The sequence below is a fragment of the Pteropus medius genome, unplaced genomic scaffold (assembly GCF_902729225.1).
Source record: "Pteropus medius unplaced genomic scaffold, Ma_sr-lr_union100, whole genome shotgun sequence".
Classification (NCBI taxonomy): Eukaryota; Metazoa; Chordata; class Mammalia; order Chiroptera; family Pteropodidae; genus Pteropus; species Pteropus medius.
In genome coordinates, this window is record NW_024354911.1 from 5,439,007 (window position 1) to 5,456,815 (window position 17,809).

The 17,809-nt window shown below is 40.6% G+C and overlaps 1 protein-coding gene across 1 annotated transcript in view; it reads right to left on the reverse strand.

The window, feature by feature from the left end:
• The window catches only part of THSD4 (thrombospondin type 1 domain containing 4), a 549,795-nt gene that overhangs the window by 86,076 nt on the left and 445,910 nt on the right, over positions 1 to 17,809 (reverse strand). Inside the window, exon 8 of the mRNA XM_039856496.1 lies at positions 11,927 to 12,131. Within this exon, the coding sequence (XP_039712430.1) occupies positions 11,927 to 12,131 (205 nt within the window). The remainder of the gene's footprint in view (positions 1 to 11,926; positions 12,132 to 17,809) is intronic.

Below are 17,809 nucleotides of genomic sequence, written 5' to 3' on the forward strand. Positions count from 1 at the left end.
AAGACAGCAATGACCACACAGCGGCAGAGGGTGGGTGGCCCCAGCTGCTAGTTAAGAAACCCTTGAAATTATTGTTTTTCTCAGCTGCCATTTTTCTTTCGTTAAGTCAACTATATTGACTAAATGTTGTTTAAACCTTAGATATCTCTTCTTGAGGCTTAACTCGTATTAATTCCCTAATGTGGAAGCTCAGCAATCTAACACAGTACAAAGCCTGTCCTTGATTCAAAGAGAGAAGCCTTAGAGACACTTGCAAGTGAGTTAGGGAATGGACGGACTCGGGACACAGTGGACTCACAGAAAATGGGTTCTGAGAGATCACCCGAATCCAGGTAAGAGATCTGGGAGTGATCAGCAGCCCTGCTGAAGACGCTGTCTGGAGGTGCTGCCGCACAGAGTGGCTCAGGGCTGTCAAACCACTTCCTTAAAAATCCACGACCCAGCCTGCCCCACAGCTGTTTCCTGATTTTAAGCAAAGCCTCCTATTAGGCGTAGAGAAGCAGGTATGGATGATTTGCATATGTCTGAGACAGATAATACAATTAAAAGCAAAAAACAAATTGCAGCTTAACCATTCCCCACAAAACCAAAGGCAAATCTGAGTATGGACAGGCACACCCAGTCTTACATCTCCAGGCCACAGAGTGGTAACTAAAAAACAGGGTTCGCTTTGGTCCAGCAGATCTGAAAGCTTTTGAGGCAGAACGACAGTGACAGTGAAAAGAAAGCCCATGTAAATCGGTGTAAGGACATCAGAGCTTTCCTGAATCAAAGGGAAGTGCTGTCAGACACCAGGTGGAAAAATTAAGTCCAGGAGTATGAAAACAAACAACAGCATCTTTCTAAATCACAGCAAGGGGGAACTGTCTCTTTGGCAGGGGACCTTTGTTTTGTGAAGATTTAGCTTGGGACAGGAATCATAAAAGCTTGCTGCTGAAGACAAGGTGAGAACTGAGTCCGAATAAGAAACTAGCTGCTCGGTGATCACCTTCTCTTACGCAATCAGAAAACTCCAGTCACAGGTCAGGCTAGCGCTTTGATTGTTTGTGGTTTGACCATCTCCTGGGGCTGCTACTACCTGCAACAGGTAATGGAGCAGGGTCACAAAGCCCATCTCAGCATCCTGTCTTGATGCCCGAAAGCAGACCACTGATGCACGTCATTTCACCCGCTTAAACAATTTTGAAAACACTCTTGACGTGTTGGCAAGGACGTGGAGAAATTAGAACCCTGGTGCATTGCTGGTGGAAATAGAAAACATGGCCACTGTGGAAAACAAACAGTTCGGCAGTTCCTCAAAAAGTCAAACATAGGATCACAATATGATCCAGCAATTCCACTCCTAGGCGTATAACCAAAAGAACTGAACGTAGGGACTCAAACAGATTCCTGTACGGCAGTATTATTCACAAGAGCCAAAAGGTGGAAACAACCGGATTGCTCTTTGACAGATAAACAAAATGTGGTACATATGTGAAAAGGAATACATTTCTGACACATGCTGCAACATGGATGAACTTGAAAACATTACGATAAGTGAAATAATCCAGACACAAAAGGACAAATACAGTATGAGTCCACTTGTATGAGGTACCTAGAATAGGCAAGTTCACGAGACAGAAAGTAGAACAGAGGTTACCAGGGGTTTAGAATAAGGGGAAATGGACAATTACTGTTTATTAGGTACAGCTTTGGGATGCTGAAAAAGTTCTCGAAACGGATGGTGGTGGTAGTGGCATAATATCCTGAATGTACTAAATGTCACTGAATTACGTACTTAAAAATCACGAAATGATACATTTTATATTGATATTATATCTATATTTACCACAATTAAAAAGAAAGGAGAAAAAAACCCTACATGTTTCATTTCTCCAATATGCTCTACTCTCAAGAGCTGAATGTTTTTCGAGATGCTAGTTTCAGAAGCATTCTGCTGAGGCAGATGGTGAAAGTCTAGTGATTAAGACAGAACTACGGCAACCTAGGCCAAGGATTCGAATGTGAGGGCAGGGGTGGAACAGCGTGGAAGGGACAAAAAGGCTGAAAGAAATTAGGAAATTGCCAATGACCACGGGCAGGTATGTACAATGCGGGTCACGGGGAAAGACCGTGCCTGGATTTGGCTCCTGACTCAGCTACTCACAAATTGTTCACCTTAACAGGTCCCTCAACCATGCTGGGCTCAGTGTCTTCAGCTATCAATGCAGATGCAGATACTACTATCTCCCCTGTCCCTTTCTGACTATGTGAGTGCCATATTACATAAAGGAGGCAGATCTTGGATTCCAACAGTCTGTGAGTAACGTGTGTGACCAAGGTGTCTGAGCACAGACCAGCACAAGCTGCACAGCACAGTGTCGCCTCGGGAGAGCCAGGACTGCTTTGGTTTCTGTATCCCCACTTCTCAGCATAGTCGCTAGCACATAAACGGTCCTTGAGAGAAGGAATGTCTAAGGCTGGAATGCTTGTCTTCAAGGAGTGCACAACCTAGCTGGGAAGAGCAGACATCTAAACAGATAAATTACCATAATATATGGTAAGTGCCAAACTGGAGATAAGGTCAAAGTCCTATGGGAACCCAGAGGAAAAGTCTTACTCTCTTCGCTTTGTCTTTTCTCCATCTATCTTTTATTCTCCTGCCATGTATTAAGCAAGCAAGCAAGTACTCCGAATGCCAGAAAGGCAGACTATAGACAGGTGTTTTAAGCTGGAATTTCTGTTGCTGGGGCTGCAACCCAGGGGCCCACAGCCAACAGATTGAGTTGAAATATTGAAGGTAAATTGAAGGAGGGGACTTGGGTTGGAAACTAAGAATTCAGAGTGAACTGATGAATGCAAACTTAAAGGTAGATAAAACAGTCATTCTAATAGCATCTTAGACATTTATTATTATTTTTTAGGCAACATTCTGAAATAAGTGACCTATGAAACTTTAGCACCACAAAGGATCTTAGTGATGACACAGGCCAGGGTTTCTCATCTTCGTGTTATTGACAGTTGGGGCTGGATAATTCTTTGTTGTGGGGTTGTCCTGTGATTGTAAGATGTTTAGCAGCATCCCTGGCCTTTCTTCACCAAATGTCTGTAGCATCCCTACCCCCATCCTACTTGTAACAATCACAGACGTCTCCAGATAGTGCCACATGTATGGGTAGGCTGTGTGTTTAGGGAGAATAGCCCCCAGCTGAAACCCCTTATAATAAAGAAATGGTTTTTTACCCTGAAAGGGCATTGGACTCACCTAGGCAGCTTAAAAAAATCCTGATACCCAAGCTGTATTCCAGATCAATTAAATCTACAGGTGGGAGCTAGACATTGGCATATTTCAAATAAGCCTCAAATATCAGGCCACCTATGATTCCAGTGTGAGCCCAGGCTGAAAACCCCAGATCTAGGGAAATACGGAACCTAACAGTTATTGAGTACCTCTAAGATGCCAGGTATTTTACATACATATCTCATTTAAAGTCAACAGCTCTATGGAGTTACAATTGTTTTCCTATTTTACCTATGAGGAAATGGAATTTCAGAAAAGTTAAAAAACTTGTCCAAGAGCATCCCAGACAGAAATGGTAGCTCTGCAGAGGGTCATTTCAATGGGCCTGCTGGATGATAAATGGAAGATGAGGCCAAGAACTGGAGGCTAGATGGCAGTAAGAGCAGAGAAACGTCACTCAAAGCACTGGACGCAGTCTGGGGTGGAAAGGGTAAGAAACGTTGTTATACATTTATACTCTAAAGAAACTGTTTTCTGATAAGAATGAGTCAGCACAGGGGAGATGCCGAACACATGTGTCCACTTTGTTTCTCTTTTTGTTCTGCTGAGAAGAAGAAACGACTAGAAGGACAGCGGGGCGCAGCAGCTAGAAGGACACACAGAGCAACTGAGTTCAATGAGGTAGGCTTTTGACGTCCGAAAAGAAAGGTATCAAATTTCACAATTAAGCCGGCATAATCCTGGAAGCTTCCGGCATGGTGGTGGAAGAGAAGGCTGTTTTTTCTTTCACTGGCTCAAGGAAAACTAGAGATTTGATAAGCAGTCATTTGTAAATATTGGCACCTTGGATAAGGTAGGGAAAATAGGTATTACACTCTTGTCATGTTAGATGCTTCATGTGCATTAACCTATTGAATCCTTGCATAAGTCTCCCGGTGGGTTTGATTCTATGAGAGTGGTCTCTATTCTACTCCCTGACTGCACCTTGCCCATGTACACTCGGAGGAAACCTGTCTGAGAGCAGATTGCCAGCATACTGAGGTCTGCTCTGTTTGAAGGAAAGGCTTGTGGCAGAATCAGAAATAGGTAACTATTCTAGTCTGTGCGGGCTGCTATAATAAAATACCACAGATGGGTGGCTTATAAACAACAGAAGCTTATTTCTCACAGTTTTAGGGGCTGGGAAGTACAGTAAGTCTTCACTTAACGTTGTTGATAGGTCCTGAGAATTTAAGTGAAATGACGTATAATGAAACCAATTTTACCGTAAGTTAATTGATATAAACAAGAGTTAAGTTCCTATGGCATCTTATCAACATTATAACAAAGCGATGCTGAACAAAACAATGAAATGATGTTATTTGAGGACCTGCTATACAAGATTAAGGTGCCAGCAAATTCTGTGTCTAATGAGAGCCTGCCTCGTAGGTGGCTGTAACCTGGCATGGCAGAACAGGTCAGGAATCTCTCCAGGGTCTCTTTTATAAGGGCACTGATTTCATTCATGAGAGTTCTGCCCTCATGACCCAATCATCTTTCAAAGGCCCCATCTCCGAACACACCACCTTGGGGGTTAGAATTTCAACATATGAATCTTGGGGGTTGACGGGGGGGTGGGGGTTGGATATAAATGTTCAGTCCACTGTAGTAACTGGAGGAAATTCACTTAATGTACCTATAATAAACAAATATCCATTAACTTTGTAAATAGAAATTGACAACTAAGGATAATTCGACATTGGGGAAAAAATAAAAACAAGGGCAAGTTCCAATAAAAATTCTGAAAAGCTAGTTACAGAAAGAAAATTTCTTACTTTGATAAAAGGTATCTATCAGAAACTTCAGCAAACATTTATTAGAAGCATTCCGATTGTCATGAACAAAATAAGGAAGCCCACTATCATTACGATTATTCCAAAATTTTATAGAGGTCTGAGCCTCTAAGTGCAACAGGACAAGAAAGAAGTAAGAGTTAAAAAACTGCAAAGGAAGAGTATATAATTATTATCTATAGATATCGAGATTTTCCACATAGAAAATTTGTATCAAATAACTGAAAAACTAGTAGAATTGTAAAAGAATAAGAGTCTAACTAGGTATCCAGGTAGAAAATAAACATATAAAATAAACTGACTTCACATATACCAGCTTTACTAAATGGAAAAATAATGGAAATGAAGATATTATACCATATTATAAAAACTACAAAATACCTAGGAATAAATCTAATAAAACATATGTAAAGTTTAGATAAAGGAATATTATTAAACAACATAAAATGGGAAGATATACTATGCTCGTAAATCAGGAGTCAATATTATAAAGACTTTTTTTCTCCTCTTCAAATTAATTCATAAGTTTATTGCAATATCAATTAAAATCTCAACAGAATTATGAATTTTAAAGAGTATTTAGAACAAATGTAAGGAAATTTAAGATAAGTGGGTGTAGGGAAGTAAAGAGAGGGCAGAGAGTTTACCTATAAAAGAATAAAACACATAAAACTACAGAAATGAAAACAGCGTGGTACCGAAGCTGGAAGAGACAAATCGATCAATCGACCTGAACTAAGAATCCACAAGTATATCTACATACATTTGAATTTAATATACGGTAGAGGTGGCATTTCAGATTAGTGGGGAAATTTAATAAGTAGCTTTGGGACAACTGTCTACCTATTTGGACAAAGAAAGGTAGATCCCTACCTCATGCCACATATAAAAATTAATTCCAGATGGGTTAAATATTTAAATATAAAAAAGATCATAAAAGTAATAAAATAAAATATTAGAGAATAATTTTATAATATTAGAGGTTGACAGGTCTTCCTAAGTAAGACAAAACCCATTAGTTATTAAAAAAAAGATTGACAGATTTGACTAAAAAGAGATTAAAAATCTTCTGCGCAGAATAATAGATATCATAAGCAGAGGTGAAACATATGATAAAGACTAATTTACATACAAGCAGGAAATAGTTATTGTTCATAACATATGAGTTTTTTAAATTAGTGAGAAAATGACAAACACAATTTAAAAATAGCAAACACATAGAAGGAGTACAGATAATGATAAAAATGAGTGATCAGGAAAGTGCAAGTAAAAAAGATATACTGAAAATGAAGTACATAGTATTTAGTGTTGGTAAGGGTGTAGTGAAAGGCTTCCTTCACGTACTTTTGGTGGAGGTATAAATTGCTACGACTACTTTGGAGAGGAACTTTTTTTATCTTTCCGAATTTTAAATGCTCATTCCATTCGACCTGCAAGTTCTATTTCTGGGAGTCTATCCTACAGAAATATTTATATAAGTATGAAAAGATATGCGTATTTGGATAGTCACGGAAGCATTACTTATTAGAGAACCTTGAAGTTTTCTTCTCCAAGAATTTGTTCTGTTTCTTCTAGAAACAACTTATTCATTTATTTATCTTGGGTTTTCTCTCTCACGCTACAGGCTTCTAAAAAATGTCTAGTGATCCTTGGTTGTTCGTGCACGTTATTTTCGGTTATCCATTGGCAGTTCAGACAAAAGCAATGGGCAGGCTGCCCGAGAGCTCTGTACTCATTGGCAGAGCCTGGTAACAGGCCAAGTTCTAAAGGATGAGAGAATGGGGCACCCATCACTAAGCTGCTCCAGAATGAATACCGAGGTCTTGGAGCATCAGTGCTCTCACTCATGCCCTAGGTCCCGTCAGCTTTAGACAAGGAGGTAGATGCCAGCATTCTCAATGTATCTGCAGGGATGCCTGTTCATATACAGTTTTTCACCATTCTCCCACTTTTAGTTGTATTCTCCCCTCCCACTCTCCCTTTCACCTGCTGTACCCCGGACTCAGAGTCTCTGTAGGCTCTGCATGCAGGCCGGCCCTTCTTATCACAGTCCCCTCTGCTACCTAGGCTCTGATTTCCTCTGTTCAATTAGTGAACACTCTGCCATCCGCTTTTTGTCTTCCAGAAATTTGTTTAAATCATTTTAACAAATGCCCCGCTCTGGTTTTCTTGGTGGTTGTAGGTTTTCCTTTAGTATCATTTTGATGGAATCTTGGGAGGAAGGGAAGAAAACTCATGTACGTAGTTTGCCATCTTGAACCAAAAATCTAAAGTATTCTTTGAAATTTTGGAAAACTGGAGACAATCTAAACGTCCCTCAATAGGGAAATACTTAAATGGCATTACATCCATTGTATGAAATAGTTTACACTCAAAAAACAATGAATAAGCTTTATATGTACTGATATGAAAAGATATCATGATATAATATCAAAAGAAGCGAATAGCAAAAAGTGTGTGCAGTGATACCAATTTTAGAAAATATACATTTATTTGCCTTTTTACAAAGGACTGGAGGATACCCACTGAACCGTTAGGAGTGGTCATTTATTTCTGTCTTTCCATTTGAAGGCAGAGGGTCAAGCACGAGGTTGGCATGAAGAAGGAATTTCATCTTTTTGCTTTGTATCATCTGTATTGTTCAAAATTTTTACAACGTGTATGAAAAAGTCTTTGGGATTAATTGTCATACAAGTGAAAGACATCATATTTAAATTCTCCAGTCTTTCCCATAGAAAGCTGCTCAACTAATAAAGATTTACAAACTATAGATGATCCATGATATTTGGTATTTAAAATGCTGACCATTTTATTATTGTTTAAAACTTTTAAGAAAACATGCTTAAAAGTAAAGATATTGCCAGCTTATTTTTAAAAGCTTACAGATCTTAAAAAAAATCCCTTCCAAGTTTAAGGCTCTATGACAATGTAACATGTTGGCAGGTAGAACATGTCTTGTAGAATCAATTTTTGCTTGGTATGCTTTTATGTCTGCTTTCTTAACTGTTACATAATGACATTAGTAAACTGAGCTGGCTGAACTATGCCAAACTTTGATATTTCAGCTAAAATAATTTTACATCTTATTATTAAGGAAGAGGCAAATAATATAAAATGTCAATCATTGTAAAAAAATTCGATTTAACTTTGTATTTCCAAAGAGCAGTGCTCAGAATAACTCAACCTGCAAAAGGAGACTACATAGCCTATGTATTTAAAGTCTTTTCCATTAAAAAAAAGGGATCTAGGAATCGATAAAGCACAAACTAGTCTATATTTTGTAGCATGCGAACAAATTCATATTGACCACTCCACTGAAAAGTAGAGCTCAATTTTGTAGAATTTCATTGGTTTCTCACCTAAAATGAGAAAACCACTCTATCTCCTGAAATCTGTGCACCATTGAATGTCACAGTTTCTCCAGCTTTTCTCAGAGAAACAGGAAACATCACAAAGTGCTGAACTGGCCTGTGCCCCCAGCTCTGCATCGCCTGTCCCCCTGTGAGTTACAGCACAGCCAGGGCCAGAATTCAGACCTTCAGAATCTGAGTCCAGCAGGTCCAGTTCTTGATGGCCAAACCAAATTGAACCAGGGTGAATGAGCTGTCACAACTTATATATTAGCCAAGGTTTTTGGTACACACGACTCCTTCTGTGTAGTTTTTAAATTTCAATTTTCATAGCCTAACTCTATGATTCCATTTTTAGTAACCAACTCCAAATTTTTTTTGAAACAAGCAAAGTAAAGAATATCCAGTTTTAAGTCAGAAGACCCTGCATGTAAAAATGCTTGGAGACAAAGTGCTATGTATTCAGATAGCATGACTACTCTTATTGAGTGGCTTAGGGCAAGCCATTTAAATACTGAGGGTTAAAAAAATGAGGTGATTAAACCATCTTCTCCCACACTAATAATACAAGTCCCTCTGTTTTTATAGAAATCTACTTTCTATCTCCACCTAGTTTGGAGAGTTAATCATTAAAAAATACAAAGAAAAGTTTTATTTGCCTTACAAATAACTAAAGATAATTGTGGAAAATAATAAGGCAACTAAAATATTTGTTAAAGTTGTGCATTTTTAAAAAGCAGTGATACAAATTTGAAGTATTTTTTTCCTCTATGTTGCCTATTCTGCCAAACAAATGTATGGAAACAGCCAAATCAATTGTGTGAACCAAGTCAAATTTTTGTACAAAATACAGTTTACATAGAAATCCACTACATATCGCTTTGAAAAAAAGTTTCGATGTTTGAAAATATGTAGTGTAAAAAATAGTCACTGGACAGTTCAAAAATAGCTAGGTAGACCTGTGCTCTATTGCAGCGGTCCCCAACCTTTTTGGCACCAGGGACCGGTGCTCCTGTGAGAATCTAATGCCTGATGATCTGAGGTGGAGCTGAGGTGGTGATGCTAGTGCTGGGGAGCGGCTGCAAATACAAATGAAGCTTCACTCACTTGCCCGCTGCTCACCTCCTGCTGTGCAGCCAGGTTCCTAACAGGCCACAGACCAATATCAGTCTGTGGCCCAGGGGTTGGGGATCTAATGGTTTATATATAATCTTAAGCAATCCCATGCAATTTAACTTTAATAATATATAGACTTCACAGAACAGGAGCTTTAGCAGGATAAGTTGGATAGGTAAAGAGAACACCTGTGATGAGAAAAGCACCACTGAAACTACTATACACTTTAAAAAGTTGAATTTTATGGGATATGAATTATATCTCAATTAAAAAAGAAAAAAAAAGAACAACAACAAAAAAGAGGGGGTCAGGTGATGCTACATCCCAAGGGATGTTTAAGTACTACAGACAGAAGCTCCTGTTCATCACCTCTGGAACCTCCCCCACTATATATAGCCTGCTCGTCTGTTTCCACTCTCCCTCTTTTGCCCATGTGGCATCATGTAAATTTGCCATGGACTCCGGATTTCTCATGCACTCCACTGGTTGTTGGGCAAAGAAAGTAGAACTTAACTTTCTGGATCACCTTTCCAGTGACTCTGAGTACTTCCATTCTCCTTTGCCTCCTCTTCTTCTATTTTAGGGGGAGATGGAATTTCGATTCCGTGAAGCTTTCACTACCAACAAGCTCTCCAAGACAAAAGAAAGAGGACGAATATTTGTCGATTGCTAATAAGTGCCAGGGGCTCTGTTGGGTCTTGAATCTCTGTAATCCTATTGATTCTCACAAATGCTTATAAGGTCAAGATTCTCATTTCATACTCTAGATGAAAACATGGAGGCTCTGAGAGCAATTTCCATCCAGACATCTGGTGGCTATTCACTCAGGGCATCTATTTTATCTTCAGAGGGCACAACTTTAAAACCGCTGACGGAATAGGACTAATTCAAGCCAGGGAACACTTACTAAAACAACATAAAGCTCATAAAAAGTGGCATTGTTTGATGGTGCATTTGAACACAATCATACTTCAAATAATCCCCTGAAGAACATTTTCCATTCTAGGAGACAGGATGTTTATGGAGATGTGATCTCCTAATAGCACAAAAGAAAGAAGGAAACACACAAAGACTATTTTTTTTTTTTTGCAACTAAAAATAACACACAAACCATTTGCTGGGAACCCAGGCTTCTATTCCATTTTGATGGCTCCTGGATTTGCCGAGCAAATATAACAGCTTTCTACTGTAATTGGTTTGTCTTAGAGTCCAATCTGTCATCCCTTCCTCTGCCCTCCAATAAAATGAGGCGAAGATAATTTTGGTTGCATCTGACTGGGCGGAAAAGGAAGAGCTGCAGAATCTGGAGTTCTTGGGTCTGAAGTTTTCTCCTCAGGCAATCTGATACTAGAAATCTGCAAAATTAATGATCTCTCAACTGCTGAAGTCACTGACTGCTGCATGGCCAATGGTATACCAGAAGTCAATTCTGGGAACTGCTCATGGGTATCGCCCCTTGGTAGACTACTGAGCTTGGAGTTAGGCTGCTTGGGTTAGAACCCCAGCTCCACCTCTTCCTTGCATTTTATAGATTTCCTTATCTATAAAATGAGGATGGGAACAGCTCCTATCCCCTAGGGCTGTTGAGAGGGTTCAATGATCTAATACATATAAAGTATTAAGATTAGTGCCTGGCACCTAGTCTGTACTACCTAAGTTCCTGTTAAATAAATAATTAAAAACTAAAAATGAATATTGTTCATTGAGACTTGAAGAAATTGCTTTCCTTATAGTAGTATTTTGTTAATTGATTTGTATATGCTTACTTGAGCTAGAAATTGGTAAAAATTAATTTGCAAGACTTCAGTTGCTCTACATAAAATGCAATCAGCCAGAAACCAAGAAGGAAGTATTCCTTTTGCTGGCAAATGGTTTAAAATGGACTCTCCATATTAATGATATTGCCCCAAATGATTGCTGAAGGGTTCTGCAGCTGTTCAGAAGACATACATATTGTTACCACAGGCAGATGAGGTAGAAAGAAGAGGAAAATGGCTTTTCCTTTAGATCCCCAGGCAGTGAAGGTTCAGACAGGATCATAAATTGCCCCTGGCCACCCCAAACTCCAATAGAACAGAAGATGGGCAGATCTCTGCTTTTCAAAGAGCCTCCCCCATCTCAGAGAAATGATTTAGCTCATTATAGAATTCCAAACCATGTTTCTCTTGGAAAAAACAAAGGCTGGTTTACATGTGTAGCTATTAAACATTTACTTGCAATTAGGACTTTTTAAATCTTCTCCACCCAAGCTTCTCATTTTGAGGGGGACGTGGTGCTCTGGCATTGCCAGTGAGACCTTCAGCATGTCCCAGGGCCTCTGGACACTGCTGTGGTCATCTCACGATCTCGGAGGGAATAAACTCCTTGGCAGGGACAGATGGTCTCCTCTGGGAAAAGACCAAGCTTACCCAAATAGTTGTTGCTCTTGTGCATCTCGGTGATGTTGATTTTTGTGGCTCCTTGGGGAATCTCAACCACACGGTGGTAGCCCAGGCTGGTGAGGGCGTGCTTAAACACACCCGACACAACCTGACAGCCCGTGTTATCGCCTCCACACACTCCGCATTTGTCCACAACTTTGTCTGAGCCTAGGTAGTCGTCACAGCCGATGCTCTGCAAAGGGGTGGAAAACAGAAGACTCTTGTAGCATCTATTCAGAGCACCTGGGGAGGGAGGGGTGCCAGCTTAAGATCTGTTGGTGGGACCTTCCTCCTGCCCCATTCAGCTCCTGTAGATGAGCAAGTTCATTCTTCCCTTCACTCAACAGATATTCATCGAGCACCTACTCTGGGCAAGGGCCTTCTTTTCTGGGTGTGTGTGAAATGCACATTCTAGGTGCGGGTGGGTGCCAGAGACAGTAAATAAGATAAGTAAACATAATAGTGTCTTTGGTGGTGGGAAATGACCAGCAGAAAAATAATGCAGGGCAAGGGAATAGGGGGAGTGTGGGGTTACAGACACCTATCACACAGATTGGACAGTGAAGTTGTCCCACAAATCATGCCCCTGTTGGACTCTGAGAGAGGAGAGTCTGGATCGTGCTGGGATTTTTATATAAAGAAGTTCTTTGGGACCATGATAAGTGGCGCACCTAAAACTGGGCTTTGCCCCCAAGTCTTCTGTTCTAAATGACAGACGTATAAACACTTAGCAAAGTCTCCCCAAAAGTAGTGTTCTCAGGACCAGTTTCTTAGGAAATCAAATCAGATTGGTTGACGTGTGGGTCCCCATGCATCAAAGCTTCCGCTTGGCTCCCCACCAAAGAATCTTCTCATTACTCATACCAAGATCTTTTTGCTTTATCTTCTCCCTCCCCCTTCATGTTTCTGATGGGGCCATTTTATTTTGCATAAAAAAAAATGAAACCTTGGATCAGAATGGAAGGATCTTCATTGAATCCTTTTCCACTTCTAGAACTGATTCCATAGACCTCACAATTGTGCTTCCTGAATCCCAAACTGGGACATGCAGTATGAGCAAAGAATTCTGTCACATTTCCTTGGGCAGATGGAAGTGAGTGGATTGTAGTCTGGGCAATGAAATATTGGGTGACAGAATTATTTCACTGAGTTATGGGGATAGAAAATGGTACTTGAAATCAGAATGGAATTCTAAAGCTTGAGACACATGTTGCTGAAGCACAGGCTTATGTTGGTTCTTGAATTCTAAGAGCAATCATCAGACCTCATCTCAGGGGACAAAGTGGTCAGCAAACCATTCAGAGCACACTTTTGATTTTGTTAACCAACCCTGGGTCTGTTCACGTGGGTCTTACTGGTCAAATCCTACAGGCAGAGTCAAGTCAGAAGGTGTTCATTCTTTCCCCTCCAGCTTCACATTTGATTGACATCTTTCTGCAGGCACTATGGGTCTGCATTATTACTTCCATACCCCTGAGTGCACATTAATCCATCAATAACTGGTCTTTTTTTCACAAATAGCTTCTCTGTAAAACATTATCTCTGACAATAACAGAACACCATCTCGTTATGTTTATCCATAACCAATTAGCCTTTCAAAATGCGTGTTTGCTATATATCTCTCCTCCCTCAAATATTTCTTGTCCCGCCCCATGCACATTTTAGCAGAAAAATAAAGAAAATGTTTTCCATGCATGATTTCTACCCCCCCCCCAGTTCTCCTTTGCTTTGAAACAAACAAACGAACGAAAAAATGCCACCATCAACAGAGGTTTTGGAAAGTAGATCCCATGCTGCCAAAGCAAGATTCTAACAGAATTAAGGAGATGCCTCTGACTGTCACTGATGGGGAAGATGGACAGAGAAGCTGGTCAGCGCTCACTCCCTGCCCTGTGTAGCAACATCTCACTCTCTTCCCTTTCCCCACCCGGGGTCCATTCCTGCTACCTCTAGTCTCAACTTGTTCCAGACTGAGCTCATTCTTATGAGCACACCAGGGAAAGGGAACAACGTGCACTCAGGCACGGACGTAGACATGAACACTTAGGAAGTAAGAAGTAGGAACACATGTTCATAGACTGATAGGCTGAAGTGTAGGTTTGCTGGGAGGGATGAAATGAGGCCGGGGCATTCAGCTGAATTTGTCAAGAACCTTGTTTGCCAGGGTGAAGAATTAGAATTTTATCTGATGGCATCAGCAACCACTGGATGTTCGAAGAAGGGGAGGACTATGCTCAGATTTGTTTTTCAGATGATGACTTGGGCTGTGTGTGGATGGGTCCTAGAGTGGGGAGAACATGCAATCTAGTGAATCTCTCTCTTGTAAACAGAGGGAGCGAACAAGAGCCACCGAAGATGAGATAGACATTGCATCAATCCTCAGCCCCAACTCAGCGAGAATGGGATGATCATAGGAAATCACTCAGCTATGGATTGCTTCAGACAAGCATAGACACAGACAAAACGTCATTGTATCTTGTGAATCAGACATTATGTTAAAATGCTCTGCACAGCTTGACAGGTGCATACCCTCCCCGCAGATTTCCTGTGCAGCACAGTCACTCTGGATGAATCTCGACGTGGGGAGGGAGGGCTGCAGTAGTATTTTCTACTAGATGTCCAATTGTCTAGAGGTTGGCATCAGTGAAGTGTATGGCCACACAAGCGATGTACCTATTTGTAGGCAATTACATAGCTGACAACTGTCCCTTCTTCAGCACAGGGCTATTGTGAGACTCAGATAATATAACGTGGGAAAATTTGGATTGGGTGTCCGGGCAGGGCATGGTTAAAGAAGTGATCTTTGGGCCATGACCTGAATGACAAGAAGGACCAACCATGGCAAGATCTAAACATGTAAACATGCATTTTATCCACTCACACTGCCGAGTGACTACATTAGGCAGGCTGGTGAGGAAATCCCAGGCCGAATCATACTCAGGTCCTGCCTTTGGGAATTTGAATCTAACTGGGGTGAGGAGACATAACTATGAATAATCACTCACTATTAGGCAAGAAGAGTCCTGCATTCTCCTCATCATGCTGTGCCAGGATCCACCCTCTTTTAGGAAGTTGTTAATTAACGGTGGAGTACGTGAAGTCTGAAAGATGCTGCAACATCCCAGCCTGAACCAGGGGAATAGCGTTGGAGGGAAAAGACTCTGAGGGACACTTAGGAAACGAAATGGACAGACCTTTGAGACTGATCGGTTGGGGAAGAAGAGGGAGCATAAATGTCTGTCCTCCCCATCTGCTCCTCCTCATCCCCATCATCGCGCGTCATCATATTTACATTAACCGAGTCTTTACTACTGTCCAGGTCCTCTGGACATACATTTTCTTCACTCTGCGATATTGCTGAAAACTGTAGAAAACTAAGACTTAGGAGAGAGGTTAGGTAATTGGCCCAAGGCCGTGCTGTTAGCAAAAGCTGGAGCTGGGCTCTGAACCCAAATCCCATGCTTTTAACCATTATACAGAAATCTCCCCCCCACCCCACCCACCAAAGGATCAGAGGTCACACTGAAGGTTCTAGCTTTGTTGAGGGAGTGAATGGTAGCAGTGACCTAAGTGTAGAGGAACAAGTTCAAGGCACTATTCCCATGGAGTCCCAGGGAGGACTTGGCCCAGAAGCGGCTCTGGCATTCTCCTCTTCCAATATTATGAAGCACCAACCACATATGTATCTCACTCACATCGGCTATTTTAAATCTATACTTTACGCACAGTACACGATTAAATATTTTAGCTCATCTTCCTATTATAGTAATTGTTTATTTTTATAACTTTTTATTTTGAAATAGTTTAAGACTCACAGGAAGCTGCAAAAAAAACCCAGAGTTTCAGTGACCCTTTACCCAGCCTCCTCCAATGATAATATTCACATAAGCATAGCACACTGTCAAAACCACATACACATATACCATTGCCATCAGTAAGATACATTAACTTAAGGGTAAACCTTATTCGGATTTTGCTACTTTTTCTTGGTGTGCAATTCTATGAAATTTCATCACATATATAGATTTCCTGTACTATGTTTCTTTAAAGCAGCTGGTTTTCTCCAGAACATGGCCGTGTAATTGATAAGTGGAGCTTACGTCATTTAGCAGGAAAAGCTGTTGGCACGATGGAGAGAATGTTGGCCTGGGAACCAGAAAACCTAGGGTGTAGTCCTGGCTCAGTCCCTGTCTTGCTCTGTGATGCCGGATGGGTCAATTCTCTCTGAGGCCGGCACGGAAAGCATTTCCATCATGTCCAGATCTTTCAGGGGACGGCATCCAGAAATGAATCTGGCCTGAATGCTGGTTTTATCAGGAGGCTGGTCAATTGGTTTCTGATGGGGATGACTTAACAGTGCTGGCCTATGTCTCCAAACTCGGAGGTACCACCAAAGTACCATTGGTGAGCTCTTAAGGTGGCACTAGCATCTGCTGGAGCTGGGACATGTGCTGGCTCTGCCACTTGGGAGTATTGTACCTCTGGTCATGTTAATTAGCCATTCTGAGCCTCGGTTTCTTTATCTGTGGCTGGGCTGGTACAGGATCTACCTCAGAGCATTGTTGAGAGGATCAGGTGAGGTGAACATGGAGGGCACTTAGCAGAATGCTATGATAGGGTGGCTTCTCAGAAAATACAATTTTTATTTTTATTTTTTTAAATCACTGTCTTCATCTATTGGTTTCATCTGGAAGCTATCCACTTTGTAATAAATCCCATCATCATGTAACCACTCGGACCATATTTCTATAACATTTTCTATTAGTTTTCGGTCACAGATACTCTCTTCATTTGGAGAAATGTAGGAAAGGCTGAAGAGCTAAGAAAAGGTCAGAGCTCACCAGAAAGGTCAGACACCTTATACGGCCCTTCTCTCTTACTGTTCCCACAGCATCAACTGAAAAAGAATGAACACTTGTTCCCTAATTTACCTTTCTTTCATTTTTTTTTTTTTATTTGCTCACAATGTAATGCAGTTCAAAAGAGATATTTCAAACTGTTGCAAAGGCAATTGGGCAACTATCGAATATCCTTAGTATTTTTCCAGTGATTTTTGCAACATGTTGTAGGAAAATTTTACACGTTGCAAGCCATCACCAGGAGAAATTGCTCAAGAATCGCCCCCAATTGTGTGCCAAAATTAACCTAAATGAAATTTCCTGAGGGAAATAAACAATCTGGATGACATATTTGGTGGTGAATTTCACAGGGAGGAGGCCTCTGTACATCATGGTGGGTAGGCCAGTGCCAGGCGTGCAGATAGTGGAGCTTCTGATTCTTTAATGGGAAGCAGATGTTTCTGTGTGTGCTCAGTAAACACACCAGATAGGGTAACCTCAACTGATTGGCTAAATGACATCAACAGGTAAAACAACGTGTCTTAATAATCATGCTGTCACAACAGTATGGGAGACTGTTATTATTAAAATGATTAGAAGCTAACATCAATTTACAGTGAGCTAATTTGTGGAAATACATATGGATGCCAAAACTTTTATTCATGACATTCTGTTGAAAGAAATCCTTTGCATATGATAAATAGCTCCCTCTTATTACTGTTAGGAATGTAGATCAATACCACCTTCCTGGAAAGCAGTTTAGCAATATATACTGTTCGACACAGTAATTCTTCTTCTAAGGAAATTATAAAGAATGAGGCCAATATTTCTGTATGAAGGAGCTCCTCACAGTATTATTATTAATAAATAAATTGGAAACGTTTTAAATGTCCAACATAGGGAAACAGTTAAACAATGTATAGAAATTCTCTAGGAAAAACTGGATGGATCTTTTTCCAGTTACTTTTATTAAAATCTTTTGGCACTTGCGCCTTCACGATTGACCCTCAGTGCTTCCTGAGGCAACCCCTGC